Source organism: Tenrec ecaudatus, chromosome X (genome assembly GCF_050624435.1).
Source record: "Tenrec ecaudatus isolate mTenEca1 chromosome X, mTenEca1.hap1, whole genome shotgun sequence".
Taxonomy (NCBI): Eukaryota; Metazoa; Chordata; class Mammalia; order Afrosoricida; family Tenrecidae; genus Tenrec; species Tenrec ecaudatus.
This window is the reverse complement of record NC_134548.1, coordinates 120231122-120257497: the sequence shown is the minus strand read 5'-3', so window position 1 is coordinate 120257497 and position 26376 is coordinate 120231122. Positions and strand designations below refer to the sequence as shown.

General features: G+C 41.0%; 1 protein-coding gene across 1 annotated transcript in view; it reads right to left on the bottom strand.

Moving 5' to 3' along the window:
* GUCY2F (guanylate cyclase 2F, retinal) overlaps positions 1 to 26376 on the bottom strand; it is a 133488-nt gene that overhangs the window by 92271 nt on the left and 14841 nt on the right. The window contains exons 2-4 of the mRNA XM_075539225.1: positions 24842 to 25143; positions 5845 to 6199; positions 4142 to 4226 (exon numbers count right to left, since the gene is read on the bottom strand). Coding sequence (XP_075395340.1) covers positions 4142 to 4226; positions 5845 to 6199; positions 24842 to 25143 — 742 coding nt within the window. The remainder of the gene's footprint in view (positions 1 to 4141; positions 4227 to 5844; positions 6200 to 24841; positions 25144 to 26376) is intronic.

The window sequence follows — 26376 nt, the reverse complement described above, 5'->3', positions numbered from 1 at the left end:
ATTAAGCAAATTGAGCGAGATCCCTTAGCCTGAGGCAGTGCTAAAATCAAATCCTTGGTTTCTGGCTGTGGGTCCAGATTTCAGCCCATAAAGCCACTTATCTTCCAAAGTTGCATATATGCGTTGCCAAAGCAACAGCTTGAAAAGTGGAAAAATTAAATCCGCTGTTTCCTTTGTCTACATGATTCCAAACAAGTGGACTGTTTTTTTTTTCTTTTACTGAATTGGGCTCTTGTTTGAGCATTAGACAGACACAGTTTAAACCTAATTCTTTCCAAACGTGTTCATTAATTTGCAGAGAATGTAATTACTTTCTGCAAATCAATTACTAGATACATAGAAGATTAGGATGTCTGCACACACCGCCAGGTAGGTTGAGCTGAGGAGGAAACTTGAGAACCCGGGGAAACCTTGGATCAGTCCATGTAGGCATTTTGTTCTATTTGGTCTTGTGGGCCTTTCTGACAGCTCCAGTTGGTCTTGACTTTTTTCTAACCCCATAATGGTGACTGCATGGAATGTATTAAAGCCAGAGTGGGGAAATCAACCGCTGAATCAAAATACTTTGTCAAATTGCTCTAAGAGAAATTTACAATGGCACTGTAGCTTTAAGTACCAGCAATCGAGTCAGGTTTTCAAAGCGATTCCACTGATTTGTAAACAAACAATTAATGTGTTTCTAATCGTCTGCCAACAAATGCGTCCCTTGTCACTGGGGGAGTTGCTGCCCTGCAGAGACAATTAAAAGAGCCCTGTAGTGAATGCTTGGGTAGAGCACATGAATCTGGCAAAGGAACTCATCGCTCCTCAACTTACCTGTTTCCTATGTGTAATGAATTGGCCTAAAGCAGGCGCACCTGTAAAAATAATCAGGCTACAGAATGCAGTCTAGCACTGGACTCTCAGTCCAGAGACATGGGGTGTCGTACAGGTTCAATCATTAATCAGCCACGTGACTTTGGGTAAGTAATTTAACCCCTTCATTGCTCAGTGTCCTTATCTGTTTAGCCACATACTGATCTTTACATTATGCGTCTTAGGGAGTTGTTTCGAAAATCAAATGAGATAATGTATGTGAGAGTGCTCTGAAAAGCATGAAGCACAATGAAAGTCTAAGAGCTTATTATTATCATTTTCATCATTAGTATTACAAAACCCAGAGGGCTTCATGGAAAGGAAATACAATCTAATTCGGAGGAGGGGAGAAAAGGCAGTTCAAAGAATCCTTTATTTGGGGGTAGTTTGGTTTTGCATGCCTGTCTTCCTGAAAGAAAAGCTAAACAATCAAAACACACAGAAAATGAAGGAACAGAGCTAGTCCCCGGCAAAGTAATCACCCTCTATTACAGAAACTTGGCAGCTGTTGGGTTCTTCTGATTGCAGCCATGCGAGGGGGCATCTTTTGTGCTTTGTTAGTTGAAGAATCAAGAACCAAATGAATCTAGGAAATGATGCGCCTCTCTCCCATCCCTGAGTTTTCTATGGCCACTTGAGGTATCATCTCCACTGCATTTTCCTCCACAATCACGTTCCCCCCTAATCATGGCCCTCACGCACCCTTTTTTCCCCTTATGTTTTCTTTTTCCTTCTGCCCACAAGCTCCAAACAAACGCTCCCCCTCCCATTGTTTCCTTCCCTTCTAAAGCACTGGAAACTTGGCTCAATCAGTGTCTAAGGAAGCAGTCCATTGCATGCAAGGTCTCATTGAAACCAGTGATTTGTGGAAGTGGCAAGCAGCATAAACAACGGCACGGCACTATTTGTGAGGGTTGTGTGGGACATTTTGGTATTAGGTGGACAAACCCTAGTAAGCCTCACATCTCTCTGTAGAGAGATTTGTGATTGAACAGAGTTTCTTGTTTTCTAGATATCTAATGATGTTAATTAAGTACTTTCTTTTTTGGCAACAGATAAGTTGAAAACATTAACATTCTGTCTTCAACAGTGATATGTTGTTATGTCATGATCACAGCATTTAAAAAGGAAAACTTCCTTAAACTAACATGTTTATCAAATGTGTTTCAATACTTCATAAGCTGTGTGACTTTATTAAGTTTCAAATACTGGGGATGTTAAATAATTATGGTTTCTCACTGACATGCCAGCATATTGTAACACTTGTCATGATTTTCATCTAAAATTTCACAAGATCATTGGAATATTGGAGCTGGAAGGGCCATTGAAACTCATTTAATCCAGGGAAAAGATGAGGAGCGGATATTAAGGACTCAAGTAGAAAGCAAATGTTTTGAGAATGATGATGGTATCAAATGCACATATGTGCTTGACACAGTGGATGTATGTATGGATTGTGATAAGAATTGTACGAGCCCCAATAAAATGATTTTTTAAATTAAATAAAACTTTTTAAAACAGTAAAAAAAACCTCATCTATTCCAATATCTTCAATTGAGAAAATGATGGCCAAGAGAAGTTAAGAAAATTGTCCAAGGTTACACAGCTGGACTCTCTAGGCATTCTTCCTTGGAACTTGCCAAAATGGCCCAAATCCATCCCCTATTAGTGTATGAGCAACTTTACAAAAAAAAAAAAAAAAGGGATGAAGATGTAGTTTGTAGGAGGGAAGGGGTAAATTGGGAGGGTTAAGATTGATTATATTTTTCACTCTTCCAAATAAATTTATACAGTTAAACTATTAAAATACAAAGATTACCCCAAAGGGGTGTCAAATCATCTTCAGCCATTTTCCCCAATCCTGAAATAGGGCCTCAGATTCATTGATCACCTACTATGGGACCTGAAAGAATAAGACAAAGACAGGATGATGATGATAATTAAAAAGGAAAAAGAAACCCTTACTGTCATCAATGCTGACCCAAAGCGACTCTATAGGGCAGGGTAGAACTACCCCTGTGAGTTTCTGAGACTGTAAATGTTACCTGGCTAGGAAGACCCATCTCTCTCCCTCAGGGCATGCTGGTGGTTTAAAACTGATGACCTTCCATATCTCAGCCCAACACATAACCACTACGATGCCAGGGCTCCAGGATCATGATGATGGTTAAATACAGTAGCTGTTGTCCATGGGCCAAAAAAAAAGCCACTGCCATTGAGTCTATGTCGACTCACAGCAACCCTAAAGGGCAGGGTAGAACTTCCCCTATGGGTTTCCAAGACTGTAAATCTTTACCAGAGTAGAAAGCCTCATATTTCTTCTGATGAGTGGTTAGTGGTTTTAAACTGCTTACCTTGAAGTTAGCAACCCAGTGTGTAGCCACTATGCCACCAGCACTCATATTTTGCCCAAGAGCAGACAGTCAAAAGACAGAATGGGACTCTGAGAAAAAAAGGCAAAGATCCCGGACTCCCTGCAAGTAACAGAAGAGTCTTATGTACATAGGAAAAGATTGAGATTTGCTGAGCACCTAATATGAGTTAAGTACTGTTATAGGTACTTTGGTTTATTGAATGCCCCTCGTAATCCATAAAAAGGAGCCTTGGTGCATTAGTTGTTACTCATTGGGCTGCTAACCTCAGGGTCAGTAGCATGAACCCACCAGGGGCCTCAAAGGTGAAAGATAAAGCTTTCCATCCCTGTAAAGAGTTACAGCCCCAGAATGCAAAAGGGGCAATTCTACACTGTCCTATACGGTTGCTCTGAGTTGGAATCAACTTGATGTAAGTGAGTTCATGTTTTGGGTTTGGTACCGTCTTTGAGGTTACTGTCCTTATTCTTAAAGTTAGGATTCTAGCCACAGTCTGCCTAATTCTTAGAACACACTAATAGCTTTACTGCATTCCCCACAAGCCCAAGTCCATGCCGTTTCAGAAAGAAGGTGGTTAGAGAAAGTCTGCCCATGGAAAAGGGAGCACAGATAGGGAGCTAGAAAGCAAACAGGCCTGAAAGCGCTCATTTTTGTATTTCATCATTTTGTGAGAACCAGATCTACTAATGGGCAGCAACATTGACAACACAGCTGAGGAGGTTATTCTTGGCATTATGAAAACACTTCACTCTAAATGGGGAGATAGGGATGGTAAAGCACTATGGAAAAAAGAAATTCAGTGGATCATGTAATAAGGCAATTGTACTGAAACATGACTTCCTAGAAATCAATATTGACAAGGCAATTATGAACTCGTACGTTTTTATATGTAAAAAGAACAGAAAAAAGTGTACCTTATAAAGTAAGCAAATCCATTAATGGACAGCAGGGCTATAAGCAAAGCAAAGCAGACCGTCACAGTAAATACCGGGTCAATGCCTGCAGAGAGCAAGAAGAAGAGGAAGAATGGCATTATCAGAGAGAGGCAGTAAATAAAGGGCATCACAAAGTAACTCCTCGTGCTTACTGGTAACTCTAAAATAAAGCCACATCTACCTCACCTAATTCCATTTTTCTCCAGAGCAGTCTGTCTTGCTGAGTTTATGGACACAGAAAGCAATTTCGCAGTTCTGAAGAAAAAAAACACTCACCACTCTGACAATAACAAATCACCGCCAATGAAGGCTGACCTGGGTGTTTCTTTGGAAGAAAAAGGCCACAAATGGAAAACGTTGAGTACCTTAATTTCAAGTTGGACAGCAATCGGTTCTTGAGAATAAATATGTTATGTCACCTGTGAAGGCTAAGTATTATTTTGCCTTCATAAAACCAAAGACCTTTTCCCTTTACTTTTCAAGACCCTAGAGCAGTGGTTCTCAACCTGCCTAATGTCACGACCCTTTCATTCCGTTCCTCATGTTGTGGTGACACCCAACCATAAAATTATTTTCATTACTACTTCACAACTGTAATTTTGCTACTGTTATGATGAATAGGACGACCCCTGTGAAAGGGTCATTTGACCCCCAATGGGGTTGAGACCCACAGGTTGAGAACCGCTTCCCTAGAGACTCTGTTGAATTCAGCATGAAGACCATAGCACTTGACTTTCAAGAGCAAGTCTGGTTTTGATGATCAGTATTTTCATCAACATGCAAATTGACTCTGAGAATCGAGAAACAAAAGAGTTGACTAGGTGACTATGACCCCAGGGGAAAATAAATAATGATGTGAGTGAAGAGATAATTGGGTATGTCCTGTAGCAGCAAAATAGAAATCAAAGCCTATTTCACACAGATGCATTTGAATTTGGAAGGGTGTGCTAGGTGCCTGCATATGAATAATATAGATCTTTCCAAAGTTCCCCTCTGGCCCTCAGAGACTGATGAAGTTTCTCCTCCAAAGCCAGCAAGAGGAGTTCCGTCAGTCAGTCAAACTGTGTTTGCTATGTGCCTGTCGTATTGGGCAGTTTGGAAGGAGAGGAGACATAAGAATGATGAGCTGTAGCCCCTGCCCTCAAGGAGCAGTCTATTTGGAGGGAAACAATCAATACACAAGCAACAATAGAAAAGCAATTTTGCGTAAGTTGTGTGGTAGAGCTTTTTAATTCAATAGGAGTGCAGAGAGAAGGAGTAGTTTGTGGTGCTGGGGCTTCATTGGGAGGATTTAGATACATCCAGGAGAAGGGCGAGTGATCTTTACAGCAGAGGAAATGATCTCAGGTTAGAGCCTATGCAAGATGAAAGGGAAAGGTGATGCTTTCCTCTTAATAGAGTAACTTTTTTGACAGGGGGGTGGGCGGCGGGGAGAATGAGCTGGTTCCAAAAACCAGTTGGGTTTTTTTAAATGTGGATTATTAATCAAGGTTGCAAAGTATCTCTCATGTCTCCTTATTTTAAATGAACTGGATAGTGTACCAACAGTTTGGTTCATGTGATCTGGATGCAAATGATTAATTTCATGAGTAGTTCCATAAGAAATTTTGCCTTCCCCAAAAGAGGTTTGCTGGTCACCCAACCTGAACCCAATTGGTTACCAGTGAGTTCGCATTTCTTACCTCCTCGGCAGATCTTCTCTTCTGCAAACCAGCATTTCGCATCTGCTCGAGGGGGCCTGCCCCCGGGGAAGTGAATAGGGGTCCCTCCAAATCGTAGCAGCTCCATTTCTACATCCACAGTGTACGTGCTATGAAGTTCCCACTCTTTCCAGTGGGTGTCCAGAATTACATATTCAGAAATTCCATTCCCATTGGAATCGGTTCTTATTAATTGGTTGAATCCATAGAAGTGCATGTTTCTGGAATGCTGGACCAGGCTGGCAGCACTAGACCATCCATTTTCGTTCATAGTATTATTCATGGCTTGTGCGATAAAGTAAATTGAATTGTAGATGGTTCCAAACAACGGTGATACCTATTTTTAAAAATTACAATTATCTTAAGCCTCAGCTGCCCAAGGGCGATCTCAGGGTGCATTCCAAGCCTGTGTTCATTCTTATTGGCTGTGCGTCGGAGTGGACTAGAGCTATGAAGACCCAAAGGAAGAAAAAAATGTTTCTAAGGACTTGCTTGGTTTCTCTCCTGAATTGTTCTGTTTTTCTCCTCCAGGCCTTCACATCTTTAAGTATATCAAATATGACAATTTTATGAGCCAACCAAGTGATACACAATATATTTTTATGCTCTGAAACCAAGAAAGTGATTTAGAGTTATAAAGGACAATAGAAAAATAAGTAGGGGATAGACAAGAAGAGCTCAAAGGAAATTTACCAGGTTAATTACAGGCCCATTATGCATGATAAAATTGTTTTGCTGTCACTACTAGATGGGTGACAAGATTGCAAATAATGTGTCTTCACAGTTCGTGTCTGTACCCTGTTTGGGCTTAAAGGGATGCTCTCTTAGGCAAATGCTGCCCAGAGAAAGTGAACACTAGATTTCAATTGCGCACACACAAACACATCCACTGACCTAGATACACCCACAAGTAAGGAGTTGAATATTGTAGTAAACAGAGAGTGTGTAAGTTTTAATGCAGCAACGCTTTGTCTAGTTGGTGTTCAGAGTGACAAAGCTGTGGTGACACGCCACTGTGAAGCAGTGTGGGAGCTACAGTGGGCAGCCTGATGACACCTGCTAAAGAAATATAATAAAAGCAATAGTATGTGTGTAGAGCATTCGTTGATGTCATAGGCTTCTTTTTGGAACAATTCTGATATCTTCTTTTTGCCCAAGAAGGTAAGGAGGAAAAATAAACAATTCCCCATCCTCACCACTCTGGCCACTCCCATGGCTCCATAGGATCCTGCGGCATTTCACTGCTAGGGTGAAACTAAAGAAAACTTTGGTCATGCCATCTTCCTGGGTTTCAGAGAAAGGTGATATTTGGTATTTTGGTTTCACAGGGTCTAGAATTTTATCCCACCACTTGTCTGTCAGTTTGTCACACTGAGGTGGTTTGAGTGTAGCCCTGATGCTGGAAGCTATGTGACTGGTATTTCAAATGTTGGGAGGGTCACTCATGGTGGATAGGTTGCCAATGAAGACAATCTACTTCTGAAAAAATTGTCCAGTAAAAACCTTTTGACTAGTCATGGAATAATATCCAATGGAAGATGAGCCCTCTGCAGATAAGCTCAAGCATAAGAACGATGACGAGGATAACCCGGGACCAAGCTGTTTTTCATTCTGTTGAGCATAGGTTCACTATGGATCAGAACCAACTTGACAGCATCAAACAGCAGAAAGCTGTCATCCTATAGCAACTTTCATCTGAATAAAAGGGCTTACATTGAAAGGATCACTTTTCTGACAGAAATAATTGTCAAGGATACAGACAGATGTGATGGCTGGCAAGACATTGTCATGGCTTGCAAATGTCGAGCAGAGGGCTGTGAACCTTGACTGCATGTTTGAATACTGAAGGGTGTCAAAAATACTTCAGGTTGGGAATCCAGGAATCACTAGCTTCCCAGGAGCACGCAGGGGTTCCAACCAACAGTGTAGCCGAACTCACAGGAGGACCCCAGTAGTTGGTTCCTAATGGCAGATGCTTGGTCAAGTGCATCCCTTTTATCCTGTGGTTATTAGATTTTATATCACTGGTTTTGTTTCTCTAGACAACACCACTTAATGCATGCCCTCTCTGAGTATTGGGGGTTTCCTCAATAAAATGAGGATTCAGAGTCATGAATACTGGAAGTCATCTGGTCTAACTTACTTTATAGATTGGAAAATGAGACCCGGGGAAGTTAAGTGATCTGTCTGGGTTATTTTAGATGCCAAATCTGTCTTCTACTTCAGTATTCTTGATTGTACTGGATAGTCCATGGGGCCCAAGTTGTGAACATCTGTGGAGTTGTCTAGCTTCTGGTGTAGTTCAGGTACCAGAGTTAGCTTAGAGGCATGTTTTGATTGACTATGTATGGGTTATTCATCTTCTTAATCTCTAAACATTGGAATGCTCAAAGGCTCACTTCCGGACAGCCTTCTCTATCTATACTGGTTATCTCTTCTGGTTTCATGGCTTAAATGCCACGTCATTTTAAATGCCTATAAACCTCAGGTCTGTATTTCCAGCTCAAATTTCTCTCCTGAATCCTAAACATATAAATTCAACTTTCTACTTTGATATCTATTGGGATAGCTACTGGAAACTCAATAGATCAAAAATTAAGCTACCAAGCTTCCCTTCAAGTCCTTCTGTTCCATCTACAGTCTACTTTGTTTTGGTTTTGGTTTTTTTTAATAGTCACTTCATTCTTCCAATTGCTCAGGCCATAAAACCATGCCACAGGTAGCGGAAGATAACTACTGTCAGAGGAAAAAGTAATATTTTGGTCTCCTAAGGGACCCTGGTGGTGTAGTAGTTATGAGTTGGGATGCACTTCACATTCTTGGCAGTTCAAAATGACCAACAGCTCCAAAGGAGAGAGACAGGGCTTTTGATTCCCGTAAACAGTTAGTCTTGGAAGGCCACAGGGGTCACTATGAATCAGCATTGACTCGACAGCATAGGCAGTGAGAAGTTTTAAATTCAATGATCTCTGTTCGCCACTCTACCTTAACATGCCCCATATTGAAATAGGTGTCAGGAATAGATGCTGTCACCAAGGCATCCACACATTATTTCCTAACATACACTGAATTCATGTAAAGAGGTGTGTCAGGCAAGGTTCTCTAGAGAAACATAACTTATGATTAGATAGATAGATAGATAGATTGATTGATTTATACAGCAAAGAGGAATATAACAGCTATTTAGCCCACATAGCAGTACAGAAGGCTCAGCTCAACTCACTTTCATGGAACAGTTAATATACTGAAAGTTCTTCAATTGACATGAGCTGCTGGGTCCAAGGTCAATGAAGCATACAGTGGAGTCCTCCCTTGGGCAGGGCAGGCAGAGTCTGCCCACAGGCAGCAAACAGCAGGATAGCTCAGCAACAGTAAGTACCTCGTAGCTTAGCAAAGCTGACCTGAATGGGATATCGAACTCAAGCAATGCAAGGTGACAGGATCCACCAGCCTCAAACACAAGCAATGTATGCACCAGCAGCAATGTTCACACAACAGCTTGGCGAAGCATGTCTCGAAGGAGCCTCAAGCCCTAGCAACAGGATCCACTGGTTGACTTGGTCTACAGGTAGTGTAGCTCACAGGTTGAGGCAGAGAACTAGCTAAAGCAGCCACATGCTTTCGATCACCACAGAGCAAGAGAAGGGGAGTAGGCCTAGCTGAGCCATTTATCTATTTGCCCTGCAATCAAACTGTGACCTGATTAATCCCACATGTTCCTATTGGCAAGGTTGGCATAATGAAACTATCTCAGTATATCCCTTGCCAACTTGGCACCTGTACACAATTCTTTAGCCATATATAATTTTCAGACATTAATGAAATCACACTTACACCTAATATCATCCATCTACTGTACATACAAATGAAAACACACTGAATCTAATTGTTTCTGGTACATTGTCCATGAACAAAGGAAAGATATTCAATAATCTCATAAGAAAGAAATATTGACAATCACAAACCGTGCTTTTGCAATTGATCACGTGGTCATAACTGATAGGTAGAACTACCTTCTTCCACTACCCATTCTGTATTACCTTTGCCCCTGGCCAGTGGTTCTTTGCATGGTGGGGTGACCCAGACCTTCATTACTGAGGGGTCTGGGTCATTATATATCCTATAAGGATTAGATTGCTGTAGTTTACCATTTACTTTAATCACAGGACATGTTAGTTCTAAGAGATGGCCCAGGGGATCTCCTGGATTCCGGACATGTTCTTCTTTACATCCATTATGTAGCACCAGTCCATATTCTCCTTGGTAATCAGGGTCAATCATACCACTCAGTACAGTGACACCCTTCCTGACCTGTTGACCCAAAGCCATGAGAAGCCCAAAGTGGCCAGGGGGCATTCTCAGCTGCCAGTTCAGTGGCATCCGTGCTGTGGTTCCAGGTGGGAGAATTACTTCCTTCGGGATCAGGACCTCCAGGCCTGAGGAACACAGGGTTGCTGGGACAGGAAGCAAAAATGCTGCAAGTTGATCACTAGGAGTAATAGTGAGTGGTGCCACTCCAGCTTCCACCCCTTGGCTCCTGAATTCTGGCTATTGGAGACACAGCACCACATATTGGCCACTGGTTTAGAGTGTATACAGCCTCCTGGAGAACATTGCCACAGCCCCGCAAGGTGTTGCCACCTAGCGGGCACCGTAATGGTGTCTTTAGGAGCCCATTCCATCGTTCAATCAAGCCAGCAGCTTCAGGATGATGAGGAACATGATACAACCAGTGGATTCAATGCACAAGGGCATAATACTGCCCTTCATTTGCTGTAAAGTGAGTTAATTGATCTGAAGCAATGCTATGTGGGATGCCACGCCAGTGGATGAGGCATTCGGTAAGTCCACGAATGGTAGTTTTGGCAGAAGCATTGCGTGCAGGGAGGGAAAATCCATATCCAGAGTAGGTGTCTAGTCTAGTAAGAACAAAATGCTGTCCCCTCCATGATGGAAGTGGTCCTATGTAATCAACCTGCCACCAAGTTGCTGGTTGATCTCCCCGAGGAGTGGTCCCATATCTTGGACTTAAGGTTGGTTTCTGCTGCTGGCAAATGGGGCACTCAGCAGTGGCAGTGGCCAAGTCAGTCTTGGTCAGTGGAAGTCCATGTTGCTGTGCCCATGCATAACCTCCATCCCAGCCACCATGTCCACTTTGCTCATGTGCCCATTGGGCAATGACAGGAGTGGCAGAGGAAAGAGGACTATTATCCACAGCACGTGCTATTTTATCCACTTGTTAAAGTCCTCCTCTTCAGAGGTAACCCTTTGCTGAGCATTCACATGAGTGAGACACGGTTATCTGTACTTTCTTGGCCCATTCAGAGAGGTCTCTCCATGTACCTCTTCCCCACACCTCCTTGTCACTAATTTTCCAATCATGCTTCTTCCAATTCCCTGACCGTCCAACCAAGCCACTGGCCACAGCCCATAAATCAGTATGCAGTCCCACATTTGGCCATTTCTCCTTTCAGGCAAACTGAACAGCCAGGTACACAGCTCAAAGTTCTGCCCATTGGGAGGATTTCCCTTCACCACTGTCCTTTAGGGAGATCCCGGAGAGGGGCTGTAGTGCTGCTGCTGTCCACTTATGCGTGGCACCCGCATATCATGCAGAGCCATCCGTAAACCAAGCATGGATTTTCTGCTCCTCAATCAACTTCTCATAAGGAACTCGCCAGGAGGCCATAGGTGCAGACTGGGAGAAAGAAGGTAATGTGGCAGGAGTGGAGACAGTGGGCATTTGGGCCACTTCTTCATGCAGCTTACTTGTACCTTCAGGTTCTGCTCTAGCCCAATCTCGTATGTACCACTTCCATTCAACAACAGAGTGTTGCTGTGCACGTCCAACCTAATTGCCTTTAGGATTGCTGCAAGATTCTGCCTGTTTTCTGGGGCATAGGAAGGTTATGACAAGAGAAGGGTGGAAGGTGGAAAATAAAAATCAACACAAGTAAAACAAATGAATAAAAAAGAACCACAGGGCAGAAAGCTACTGAAAGCAAGGAGAATGCCAGCATTCTGTTCTGAAAGGCACAGAGCCTTCTGGGAAAGAGGCTGCATCTATCTACAGCCCAAAGCAAAGGTTAGAACTCTTTCAAGAAAACACTCCCATGTCTTAGTTGACCAGTTCCTCTGGGTTTTTAGCAGGTCAGACCATGTTTACTGTTGTGTTCTTGGGTTGGTGTCTGTTAGAACTGCCTGACTGACAGCAACTCCCCAGGATGACTGAAGCCTGAAGCCTGTTCTTCAGCCTCCACTACAACACACACACATACACACGCGCGCACGCCAGAGAAGAACCTGAAGCCAAGGGAAGAACTAGCTGTAGAATCAGTATTAAGCTGCAAAAGATTGGATGCCACAACTGTGGGGGGTTGGATATGTGTGCCAGGCGGTTTGTCTTCCTCTTGTATCCTTGTGTGCCCTTCAGCAATGGGAATTGATGCTTCTCTAAGTTGAAGGCCTACTCTGTGAGCAGCAGTCATATCAGGTTTCTAGTTTCTGCTGCTGCAAATAATGGGAATGAGAAGAGGGAGAGGATGGGCTAAGGGAAGAAGGACACACTCCAAAAGCACCTGCCTTGTTTTCTGACTCCAGCCCCAGAGAAGTAAGACGGTACGAGTTGCGTAGAACTTCCCGTCTGACATGTTGCTATCATAGTCCAGAATGATGAAACCACTGGGGACTCAATAAAGAAATGGATAAGAGATGGATGAGTGATCATTGAAACTACTGCTGGTGGTTCAGTGTCCATATCTAGACTTAGGGGGAGGGAACCAAGTGCGGGTCTGAAGCAGTGATATTAGAATTTGTTCAACTCACATTGATCATCATCAGTTCAGAAGGTACAAAGCTAGAAATTTGTCTTCAAAAGTGTGCATCGAACTATGTCTGGCTTTTAACTCTCATGACAAAATGGCAAAATTACTTTTGAACACAAAACCAGACATGCAGAGATCAAGAAACCAGAGGGTAACTGAACTGTTAATAGAGGTGGTACCTCTGAACAGGCATGATCTCAACCCTTGAAGTTGGGAAAGAGGAGGAAAATCAAAAAATAGGTCTGATGTGATGTTCATGAACCTTACCCTATTTGTTACATAATGAGGTACAAAGAGAGTAGCCACTTGAGCTTTCTTTGACAGTCTGCTCTGACCCCATTCTTGAGGGTTTCAGCCCTAACCACATACCCTTCAGCCCAGCATCCCTCTGGCCCAGCACCCACATTTAGGATGATGGAAAACAATAGGTGTATAGAGTTTAAGATCCTCTGGGCTTTCTAAGAAATCAAGAGGCTCTTCTTTGCTTAATCAAATAAGGTTGTGTTTTGAAAAATATATATCCCAAGGGGATGTCCCAGCAGCAAGTATTTGAATCCAAGAGAATTTCATTGAAAGTAAACCATTGGCAATACAATGAAAGGAAAGAAGTACCAAGACCATATCCCACAAGTTTACTTTGTGCCAATTATATAAAAGCACAAAGTGATAGTCCTGCCCAATCATTCTGAGACCAAATTAGAAAATATGTCACTAGTGTTCTGCCCGACAATCTCTCCATTCTGATTCATTAATTCATTATTTTTTCCCCAAGGATTCTGCAAAAGCCCTGATTGCTCTCACATCAGAGAAAAAAATCAAAAAAAAATCACTCAGATCACATTATTAGTCTCTTAGTAACGTTACTTTCCTCAAATAAAGCATTAGGCACAACGCATGGTGTCATGTATGGGGAAACAAGCAGCCTAATGTGTTGTTGAATGGTCCAGTCTGGCTTGGAATTCTAACTCTTCCACATGGCAGCTGAATGACTTCCAGTGAGTTATCTTAAGCTCACTTTCCCTATCCATCTAATGAGGATATTAATACCTAATCTGTTCACTTGGTTAGATGATTCGATGGGATCAAGTTATGTATACTGTCTAGCACCAAAGAACCAATGAATGTATGATAGTTACTATTATGTTCATAATTCAAATGAGGAGCACGAGGTTCTAGCACAGTGGCTCTCAACCTTCCTAAGGCCACGACCATCTCATACCGCTCCTCATGTTGTGGTGACCCCCCAATCATAAAATTTTTGTTGCTATATTATAACTGCCATTTTGCTACTGTTATGAATCAAGTGACCCCTATGTCATTTGACCTCCAAAGGGGTCGCAGCCCACAGTTTGAAAACTGCTGCAATAATCTGGAAGTGCAGAATGTGAGTTCCACGTGTCTTAAATTAGTGACTAAAAACACTAGAGTCTTAATTTGGGACTCAAAACCCTTACCAAAAGGACCTATTGTCCTGCCTCTCTGAGTAGTAATGCCCCTATAAAACAGAGGAATTTCCCCCATAGGATTTCCAAGGCTGTGATCTTGCTAGAAGCAGCCTGCTATAGCTGGCTCCTGTGTGGGTTTGATATACTGATATTTCCGTTTGTGGCCCAGTGTTTATCCACTATGCGACGAGGGCTCCAGTACACATCATGCATGCCTCGAGTTGATTCTGATACTTTTATAGGATATAGTTAGATTTCCGAATCTTTACAGGAACAAACAAGCCTAATTTTTCTCCCTCAGAGTGGCTGGAGGGTTTGAACCACTGACCTTGTAGTTAGCAGTGGGACACTTAGCCAACAGCACTACTAGGGTTCCTTTAGCTCCGCTTCATTAGAGGAAAGATTGTAATCCTATTTTGATGACTTATCTATGAATAAGAATCAACTGGGTAGCAGATAGTTTGGTTTAAGTTGGTATGTCCCCCGAAGAGTTCCTGGCTCACAGGAATAATAATAGTAAAAATAATAGTTAATATTTATTGAAGAATTATTAGATGCTGTCAGCTCTTTAGGTGTATTAACTCATTTAATTATCATGGCAATCCTTTATTAGCTCATTTAATTCTCTCAGCAATCCTTTGAGGTGGGGATACTGATTATTCTCAATTTACAAAGCTTAAGTAAATTTAAAGCTGTTGCCGTCAAAGTTCATTTTCTCAACCACCCAGGTTATATTTGCACTTAATACATACTTTCTAAAATTAATAGATGAACTATGGCAAACTCACCAATAAAAGAACATCGTGTGTAAATCTTTCTTCTACCTGACTCTCCTTGGACTTCCAGACTAAAGATAGTGAGCATAAGGCTTTTTCCCCCTCTCTTCTGCCTCTCAAACATCACTCCAAAACAACAAGGAGAAGCAAAACCTACGCTAAAGCTCCAGCTCTGATTGGTCTAGGGAGACATTTCTAACATTGAGCCATACGGAATAAGAACATAAAAAGCTGGTACAGGACTGATGTTGAGTTTAGCAGAGGGGAGGCCAGTCAAACCTAAATGCATGCAGAGAAAAATACGGTTGAGCACGAACATATTTGAACCCCCTCAGAACCATGGAAAAGCTTTGGAATTGGAAACAACAAATGTTACAGAAGTGAGGTTGAGGTAGCGCGTTGTTTGAAAATCCATGTAAGGGGCACTTAGGTGTCACATACCTCCACCTCTACCTAGAAAAGCCAGACATCCTCTGTGCTAGTCCTGCAGAAAAGAGGCTAAATTGATTCTGAAACATTCCAGAGCTGGAACACTAAGGCAGTAGAAGATAGGAATGATTTCATTATGATCTCCTTCCCTGTAAGTGGCTCCCAAATTTCTGCCATAATTATGGCTACCCTACAGATATTGACAATGAACGCTAAACCAAAAATACATAGTTGGCTAGCCAATTGCCCTAGACTGTAATCCAGTGGCTGTGGTAGGTAGGGTTTATGTTAACTACACATTCCTGGCTAGGGGTGAAGTCAAATCTGTCAATCAAGTTGCGGCCTGAAGACACCTCCTGGATGTCATAATCCCCTCTGCCTTCCTGCCTACTGGAACGCTGCTCTTTCTATACACCGATGAGCATCACTGGATTTGTTTCTCTAGACAACCTGGCCTAATACATTGGCCAACATTCCTATCATGGTCATAAAGCATCAAAAAATCTGCCTTTTATAACTGTACTCTTTAATATGATTGGGAAACCACAATCAACAAATTTTAAGGAAAGTCTCCAACACAAAATTGATAGTCTGACACAAAGAAAGGGGGGATGGGGAGGAATGATGGGAAAAATAGACAAAATTGGGAAAACATCAAAGAAACTACAATTGATGTCTTCAGTGAACTAAGAGAAAATGCTATTAAAATAGAAAAAATGACAAGAATGAACTCTTAGAAATTCAAAGTATGATAGCTAATGTTTAAATTTAGCAAAAATATTAAATAAACTTGATGAGATATAGCTATACCAGGAAGCAAAACGAAACATGAAGAAATGGATAATGCAAAATTAATATGAACACAATTAAAAGATCAACCCAAGCAATTTTGTAGCCAACTAACAGTATTTCCAGTGAGAACCAAGAAAATGCTGTTGAAGAAGTTAACAAATAATTTAAGAAAATTTGTCAGATGGAAAGATTGTCTCGTTTGAATGGCCCCAACAATGTATAGCAAAGTGTAAAGGTATATTTCAAAGATGTTGATATTGCCATGAAATTTCATAACATCAGGAATAAAGAGAAGATGTTCAGGAGATTTAGAGGAGAGATTAAAAATGTTTGGGTCAAAGGATCAGGAATCAGAATTACATTGGCATTTTCAATATCAACAGTGAAAACTAGGAGACAACGTGATAATGTCTTCAAAATGCTTTGATAAAATTATGTTTAACCTAGATTTATATACTTGGCCGAACTCTCAACTAGTTGTTGTTAAGTGCCATAGAGTTGCTTCCTGTGCCAGCTTCATAATTGTTGTGTTCAAGCCCATTGTTGCTGCCTCTGTGTCAGTCCATCTTGCTCTGCAGCCTTTGTTTCTTCTCCTCCTTCTGTTTTGTTTTTGTTTTTTGCTTTTCCTCACTTTACCAAGCTTCATGTCCTGTTTTTCAGGGGCTGATGTTTACACATTGGACAGTTAGAAACCACCAGTCACTCCATGGGAGAAAGACAGGTCTTTCTACTCTCTAATGAGTTACAGTCTCAGAAACTCACAGGGGGCACTTCTCCCTACTCTACAGGATTACCATAAGTCGGCATCAGTAGATGTCAGTGAGAGCTCTCTCCTGACACCATGTCCAAAGTACATGAAACGAAGTACTGCCATCTTGCTTCCAAAGGAGCTTTCTGGTTGTAACTTCTTCCGATTGAAAAGCAAGCTCCCTGGCAGCAAGTCAATTCTGACTCACAGAGACCCTAAAGGATAGAGTAGAATTGCCCCATGTGGACTTCAGAGCCTGGAATTCTTTCCTGGAGTAGAAAGACTAGTCTTCCTTCTGAGGAGCAGCTGGTGGTTTAGAACTGCTGATCTTGTTAACAGCCCAAGGTGTTACTTTTCAAGCACGCAAAATCTGATAATTTTACTTCCTATGCACTTTCTCAGGAGCTACCAGAGGATATGCGCCACAAAAATAATGGATTAAGTCAAGAAAATTGAAGTTTTAAGATTAATGAATTAGTGGGTCCAACAAAGAAAACCAAGAAAGAGGATTTCCAGGATGGTGAAAAAGAAAATCCTAGCACAATAGCTGAATATCAGCCTTAAGAAGCTTAAAAAGAAAGAAAGAAGCAACAAGTTTCAATTGGAATAAGAAGTAAGAAGACCCAAGGGAAAAAATCAATGAATTGACAGAGAATTAGAGAATTAAACAGAATTTACCAAGCATACAATTGTTTTAGAGAGATTTTACAAGTTTTCAAAAATGTATGGAAAGATTTAGATATTCAAGTTAAGGTAAGCTTTATTGAAAAATAAAGCAATTATTAATTCCAAGAAATGGCAATTGTTATATATAAAGTGAATTGTAATCACTGTGAGCTACATGGCTCAGCAAAGAAGAATAATATTTACATATTTAATATTTACATAGTACACTTAAAAATGCTGAGTTATAGATTTAACTAAAATTTGTGACATAATCGTATTGTGTTCAAAGTAGGATTAAGGAGTGAAAAAAATGACTAATAGACCTCTTCCTCCTCTACAATAGGAAGGCAACAAATGTAAAATTTCTGATTAGAAGAGATACCAGTAATTTAAAACATAGAGGTAGGCAGATAACAGAATAAAGAACTAAAAATGATAGAAAACAATTTTTAAATCATTTTCTTGGGGGCTTGTACAACTCTTATCACAATCCATATATACATCCTCTGCGTCAAGTACATTTGTTTCCCTCATCATTCTCAAAACATTTGCTTTCTACTTGAGCCCTCCCTCCCCACCCCCTTCCCTCATGAACCCTTGATAATTTATACATTATTATTATTATTATTTTGTCATATCTTACACTCTCTGACATCTTCCTTCACCCACTTCTCTGTTGTCTGTCCCCCAGGGAGTAGGTTATATGTAGATCATTGTAATCAGTTCCCCTTTCAACCCCACCCTCGCTCCACCCTCCCAGTATTGCCACTCTCACCACTGGTCCTGAAGGATCATCCTCCCTCCATTCCCTGTGTTTCCAGTTCCTATCTGTACCAGTGTACATCCTCTGGTCTAGCCGGAGTTGGAAGGTAGAATTGAGATCATGACAGTGGGTGGGGAGGAAGCATTTAACAACTAGAGGAAAGTTGTACGGGAAAACAAATTTTTAAATAAAAGAGATGAAAATAGTTTTCTGAGGAAGAATAGGAAAGAGACCAAGATATTCATTTTGTTATTGACATGAACTCTTTTGCATTTTTGACTTTTAAAACTGGGTACATGCATCACTTTGACAGTTTTTCTTTGTTTTTATTTTGTTGTCTGTTTGTTACATTTTAAAAGAAGCATAGATGTAAGTTAAACGTGACTGCAAATCATAGTCTTTCTTGGAACTCTATGATGCTCACTCTCCCGACACAACGGCTGGAGCCAAAGTGGGTGAACAAGTAAATGTGGTGAAGAAAGCTGATGGTGCCCAGCTATCAAAAGAGATAGTGACTGGGCTCTTAAAGGCTTGAAGGTAAACAAGCGGCCATCTAGCTCAGAAGCAACAAAGTCCACATGGAAGAACACACCAGCCTGTGTGATCGAGTGGTCCCAAAGGGATCAGTTACCAGGCATCAAAAAACAAAAAATCATATCATTGACTGCACACCTCCATGATAGGATCGCTGAAGACAAATGGGTGCATAAGCAAATGTGGTGAAGAAAGCTGATGGTGCCCGGCTATCAAAAGAGATAGTGACTGGGGTCTTAAAGGCTTGAAGATAAACAAGCGGCCATCTAGCTCAGAAGCAACAAAGTCCACATGGAAGAACACACCAGCCTGTGTGATCGAGTGGTCCCAAAGGGATCAGTTACCAGGCATCAAAGAACAAAAAATCATATCATTGACTGCACACCTCCATGATAGGATCGCTGAAGACAAATGGGTGCATAAGCGAATGTGGTGAAGAAAGCTGATGGTGCCCGGCTATCAAAAGAGATAGTGTCTGGGGTCTTAAAGGCTTGAAGGTGAACAAGCGGCCATCTCGCTCAGAAACAAATAAGCCCACATGGAAGAAGCACACCGGCCAGTGCGATCACGAGGTGCCCAAGGGACCAGATATAAGGCATCATGCAAAAAAAAAAAAAAGATATAAGTGTGTGTATTTATGTGTATTTATGTGTATATGTATATATGTATGTGTATATATATATTATATTAAATGAAGGGGGAAGTGCAGAGTGGAGACCCAAGGCCCAAGTGTCAGCCAATGGAGATCCCCTCACAGAGGGGCTTAGGAGAGGAGATGGGTTAATTAGGGCGTGAGGTAGTATCGATGAAGAACACAGCTTTCCCCCAGATCCTGGATGCTTCCTCCCCCCAACTACCATGATCCGAATTCTACCTTGCAGGGTTGGATAGGACAGAGGCTGTACACTGGTACATAGGAGGGTTGGAGATACAGGGAATCCAGGGTGGATGATACCTCCAGGACCAAGGGCGTGAGGGACGATGCTGGGAGAGTGGAGGGTGAGTGGGTTGGAAAGGGGGAACTGATTACAAGGAGCCACATGTGACCTCTTCCCTGGGAGAGGGACAGCAGAGAAGGGGGGAAGGGAGACCCCGAATAGGGCAAGATATGACAAAATAACGAGGTATAAATTACCAAGGGCATATGAGGGAGGGGGGAAAAGGGAGGGAGGGGGGGGAAAAAAGGAGGACCTGATGCAAGGGGCTTGGGTGAAGAGCAAATGCCTTGAGAGTGATTGGGACAGGGGGTGTATGGGTGTGCTTTGTACAATTGATGTATGTATATGTATGGATTGTGGTAGGAGTTGTTGGAGTCCCTAATAAAATGTAAAAGAAGAAAAAAAAATGTAAAAAAAAAAAAAAAGAAAAGAGGAGAAAACAAGAGAAAATGATTAGGGCAGGGGGTGTACGGATGTGCTTTATACAATTGATGTATGTATATGCATGGACTGTGATAAGAGTTGTATGAGCCCCTAATAAATTGTTTAAAAAAAAAAAACCAACAAATTCACTGTGATTAAGTGAAACTAACTGTAATCATAAAATATTTCCAATATTTTGAAATTTGTTAATTGAGAAATGCCTTGGTGGGCTGATTGGTGACAAAGCAAACATAGTAAAATGATGACAGAGTATCAGTCAAAGATATACGGGTATTCACTGTGGCAGTCTCTCAACTTGGTTGTATGTTTTGGGAAATTTTCACAATGAAATGTTGGCAACATGTCTATTAATATAATTAATCATGTTAATATGCCCAGTGAGAAAGATTATAGGATCATACATAAACACTAAAAAGGCATTTGACAAAATTCAATATCTTCCACTTTGAAAACATTTAATAAAATAGAAAGAGATAGCTATTTCTCTACCATATAAAGTAGATTTATCTCAACTCATAAACTTGCATTGTGCTTAATGATGAAAACACTAAAAGCATTCCCACTACAGACAGAATAAAACAAAAATGTCCCATATTACTACATTGGACAATATTGAGTATTTTTAATCGTTTTTGTTGGGGGCTCGTGCAACTCTTGTCACAGTCCATATATGCATCGGTTGTGTAAAGCACATTTGTATATTCATTGCCCTCGTCATTCTCAAGACATTTGCTCGCCACCTAAGCCCATGGGATCAGCTCCTCATTTTTACCCAAGTATTTTTCTTATAAATAATGTAATTAAAGAAATGCATTAGGAGTATGAAAATAAGAAAAAAAAAAAAAAGAGATAGTGTCTGGGGTCTTAAAGGCTTGAAGGTGAACAAGTGGCCATCAAGCTCAGAAGCAAAAAAGCCCACATGGAAGAAGCACACCGGCCAGTGCGATCACGAGGTGCCAAGGGACCAGGTATAAGGCATCATGCAAAAAAAAAAAACACAACGATATAAGTGTGTGTATGTATGTGTATATATGTGTATATGTATATATATATATATATATATATATATATATATACCATATTAAATGAAGGGGGAAGTGCAGAGTGGAGACCCAAGGCCCAAGTGTCAGCCAATGGAGATCCCCTCATAGAGGCGTTTAGGAGAGGAGATGGGTTAATTAGGGTGCGAGGTAGTACCGATGAAGAACACAGCTTTCCCCCGGATCCTGGATGCTTCCTCCCCCCAACTACCATGATCCGAATTCTACCTTGCAGGCCTGGATAAGACAGAGGCTGTACACTGGTACATATGAGGGCTGGAGGTACAGGGAATCCAGGGTGGATGATACCTTCGGGACCAAGGGTGTGAGGGACGATGCTGGGAGAGTGGAGGGTGAGTGGGTTGGAAAGGGGGAACTGATTACAGGGATCCACGTGTGACCTCTTCCCTGGGAGAGGGACAGCAGAGAAGGGGGGAAGGAAGACTCCGGATAGGGCAAGATATGACAAAATAACGAGGTATAAATTACCGGGGGCACATGAGGGAGGGGGGAAAGGGGAGGGAGGGGAAAAAAAAGAGGACCTGATGCAGGGGGCTTAAGTGGAGAGCAAATGCCCTGAGAATGATTGGGGCAGGGAATGTATGGATGTGCTTTATACAATTGATATATGTATATGTGTGGATGGTGATAAGAGTTGTGTGAGTCCCTAATAAAATGTAAAAAAAGAAAAGAGGAGAAAAAAATGATTAGGGCAAAAACTGTACAGATGTGCTTTATACAATTGATGTATGTATATGTATGAACTGTGATAAGAATTGTATGAGCCCCTAATAAATTGTTAAAATTTAAAAAAAATCATAGTCTTTCGATGAACATTATTGGGAACAGGAGAAGCATAACCATCTTGCTAATGCTTTTGTTCCCTCGTTTGCAGTCTCTCTCACTACAATTTAAGCCCCACATGGGCAGAAACACACGATGTTATAGTAAATGCTTCATAATAACATGTCTATAGCAGAAGGGAAAAAAACCATTCTGATTTGTAGCATATACCCATTTCTGTGGTGTAAATACTTCTATCGGGCTTGATTGTAAGCTACCAATGCGATGTCACTAATAAGGTTATCCTGGCGGCTCCAGAGGAGAAAAAAATAGACAGGAAAGTAACTATGTGCCAGGCACACTAACAGTCACCGTTAACCTTACTTCTTGTATCTTCATCATCTTATAAAATATGTAGGTCACTGGTCTATTTTACAAATGAGGAAACTGAGATTCAGAAAACCTAAGTAACTTTCCCAAGTTAATACAAGTGAGAGCTGATATTTAAACCCAAATTTGCTTAACTTCTTGTCATATGCTGTGTCTGCTACACGAAATCCCTTCAAAAATTCCTTCCAGCAAGGTAATTTGGGGGGAAATAGGGTGGGAGGGTATTGTTTGTCAGAAATGTGAAAATAATTGTCTCCCTTTCTCTCACTCATTGGCTATGAAGGTCCGTCCACTCTGGGTACCTGTAAAGCAGGGGTAGAAATGCATGTAAGCAGGCCTTTTTATAAGCTCTGGATTCTTCCTTTTAGCTGTATTTTCCTATCTGAAGCCGAGTAGGCGATGCCTAGCAACTGCGTTAATGGCGTCGTTTGTGCCTCAATTACCTAATGTTTTCCACAAATATTACGAGTAAAAGATCTGCAATTTTATCACTATTTTTTACGTCTCGAACTCACACACACAAACACACCTTTGTCATTTCCTCAATCTTGACCTTAAAGTAGAAAAATGACTTAGAATGTCTCTCTATATTGTGTCGTACTGTTGGCTAAAATATATAAATATTCACTGTGTAAATATTCAACACCAAATAACTGGTTTGACCCACAGAATAAGCAAGGTGAGGGATTCCTTCCATTCTTAGCTAAACGGCATAGTTACTTTGATTTAAGTGTGTATGTGTCCCCTAAAAGAGATGATGGTTATAAATATGTGCTTTTATCATCAGAAATAAAATTCACATTCAGCACTGTTAATATCTGTACTAGTCAGTCTTTTATTATAAAAAATCGGCAAAGCATTTATTATTAATACTCAGAAAATCGGTAAGGCTATATGAACCACTTATTCAGAGAGAGAAGCAGCCCACAGGATAAATAAAGAGAAAAGGAAAAAATTGTGGAGAATGTGAATGTGTACTGCCTACCTACAAATCTTCTCCCTTATAAACATAATTCCAATTCTGTTCAAATTTTTCCAGCATCCAGAGGATAAATCATGGCACTTTCATTTCTCTTTTCAGAGTATTGATATAGGTATGGGTACCAGACACAATTACAGACAAAAATTTGGAGGGGTGGAATCTGTTTAGGGAGTTTCTGGAAAGTAAGTCCTTGTTCTTCTCAGCAGACACAAAGGGAACCATTCCCTAGTTTTGTCTGTAGACATTGCAATCCATGTGTGGTGTCTGGAACTGGGGCAGCCATTTGGGAACCATGAGAACCAGCTCACTAGGGCAAGCCAGCATAATATGATTTTCAAAGTAGAAAGAGTAAAAGAACTTGCTGTGGATAGCATCAGTAAGCTGTTGAATTAATCAATCTTGGATTCCCCTATATGTTGTTATAGTGGGCTATACATTGAGCTGCTATCTGCAAGGTCACAGGTTAGAACCCCCAATTACTGCACAAGATGAGGCTAGCTACTGCCATAAATATTTAACTCAGAAATCCAAAAGGGCAGTTCTCTTCTGTTCTGTAAGGTCACTATACTATCTATGTGTTGGAATCAACACCATGGCAGTGTGTTTAAGTTTGACAGCTATTTTCTGTTAAGCTGTTACTTGCAGGCAGAACCATTAAAACTAACACGGTATGCTAACAAATGTTGGAGCTTTTAAACTGCTTTATGTGTCCTTCGAAACTCTCGAAAATGTTTACTTTCTATATTGGAACTTCAATCCATAGACATCTTCCTCTGTGTTTTTCTAATGTGTACTTTTTCCTAATTTATCTGGTTGCCTATAACTCCTCATAGCCTGTCATGTGAGTCCTGTCCCCTTCTATCTTCTTTCTCTTGGAAATGAGCTGCCTACAGGGAGCATGTGTTCTGCTATGGTCCTCCAAGCTATAAATCTGACAAAAGACCTGTCCCACAAGGAGGACTACCGTGGTTCTGTATTGCTGGTGATTAGGTGGAAAAGTCTGTTGATTCCTCAGACTCTATTGGAAAACTCAAATATCTACAGATAAAAGCAGCACTCTCCAACATCGTATGTAAAAAAAAACAGATATATTTTCTCTTATTCATCTCTTTCATCTTATTACTGAGTTGGTTCCGGACTTGAATCAAAGAAAGGATTTCTTTGAAAGAGACCCCCCCTTGAATAACACCCATCCTTGAATATCGTGCACTTCATTTTTTCTTCAGGCTGTCATTTATGGCAGATTACTTGAAGATGGGGAAACAAACAAACAAACAAATCCAACAGCATTTCTTTGTTTTATTTGTATGCCTGCTTTTAAATTGAGTTTTCTATGGAATAAGGGCTCTAGGTAGGAAAAAAACACATCTACCTCTCTGAGTTATGAGGTTTTCTGCTCATGATAACTTGTGAATCTGCACTTACTTGATCTGCCTCCAGCTGCTTGGGAATTTCACCTCTAGCTGCTGCCTCTGTATAAGCTTGATAGAAGGTCTTATCATGGGACTCCACTGTAATGGTCAGCACAGCATCATAGGCCTCCCGGAGCTTTGGGTTGTTCCTCAGGACCTGGTAGGGGGTGTGCTTATAAGGCAAACTGTAGAGCAGGGCATCATAAGGAACAAACACATAGGTTCCATCGATCATTTTCAGATCATGAGCCCATTCCAAGAGATGCCTCTGAGTCTCTCCCCCAATCAAGGCCGAGTGCATACACATGATGATTACTGAAACCAACAAAACAGGGAGGTTATAGCAGCAACACATTAGAAAGGGTGGTACCAAAAATGACAGATTATGAGAAATCAATAAATAGGTCATAGCCATTTATTTCCATCTTATGCCTCCAAGATGAGCAAGATGCTGAGCTTCTGAGAAGAAGCTGAGGTAAATTCAGGGACCCAAGGCTGGGTTTGGTGACAAAAGAGACATGACTACATGGTGCAGTATCTAATCCTAGATAAGAACAAAAGAAGTATCGCAAGTGGGAGGTAGCAAAATGAAGAGGGCTTGGGATTAAAAGATCTAGGTTGACCGTATTTTTGCTTATAAAATTGCCACATAAATGGCACACATATATATCATTTATAGCATACATAGGAAACTAGTAAACAGGGAGGTTGTATAATTTGGGAGGGGAAACCTAATTCATGTGTATTTTGCATAAAAATACAATATATCCTACCTCCACCACTTGCTAGATATATTCTCTTTGATAAATTACATAAGCTCACTCTGCTTCATTCACAAAATTCTTCCTGAGGTGGTAGATTGAAGATGACAATTCATATAGTGGGCTTAGCACATTAGTACTCAATAAATAACTGTATCATTCTATCTAAGAATAGGAAGAATAAACGGAACACAGTCTCATAGCCACACACTCCCAATAAGTATCCACTCCAATAGATTTTGACCAACTATTCTCATCCTTACCCCAATTATTATAGACACTGAAGGACACTGCAACACACTCACCTATAAATGCAACTAACATTATGAATGACATATTTCGCTTTTCAAAGTTTAATTGGAATTACTTTGCACTCAATTTAATTTTTCCAAGACTTATGAAAGTATGTTTTTTGGCAAGGTTATGCTAGAATAGAGTGGATTAGAGGGGCCACGGTTGAGGAGTGGCAGCTAGATCATAAGACTGAAAGTCATATCCAATTTCGTCCTTCGCATGCTAAATGAGTTTAGTTTAAGCCCTCTTGTGCTTCAGTGCTCACATCTTGAAAATGTAGATTCAAGTGTATTTCACAGGTACATTGAGTAGTTTAATTAGATAATGCCCTGAATGTATTCTGAACGCCTTAGAGAAAGGCAAAAGTCCTATTGCCATTTGTAAATATTAATTATGCATGCTTATATAGGATCTTTACTTGTGAGAACTAAGTGTGCTTAACAATAATCATCAACTGGTCTTGGCATTTACATATTGCTTTGTCTATTTGCAA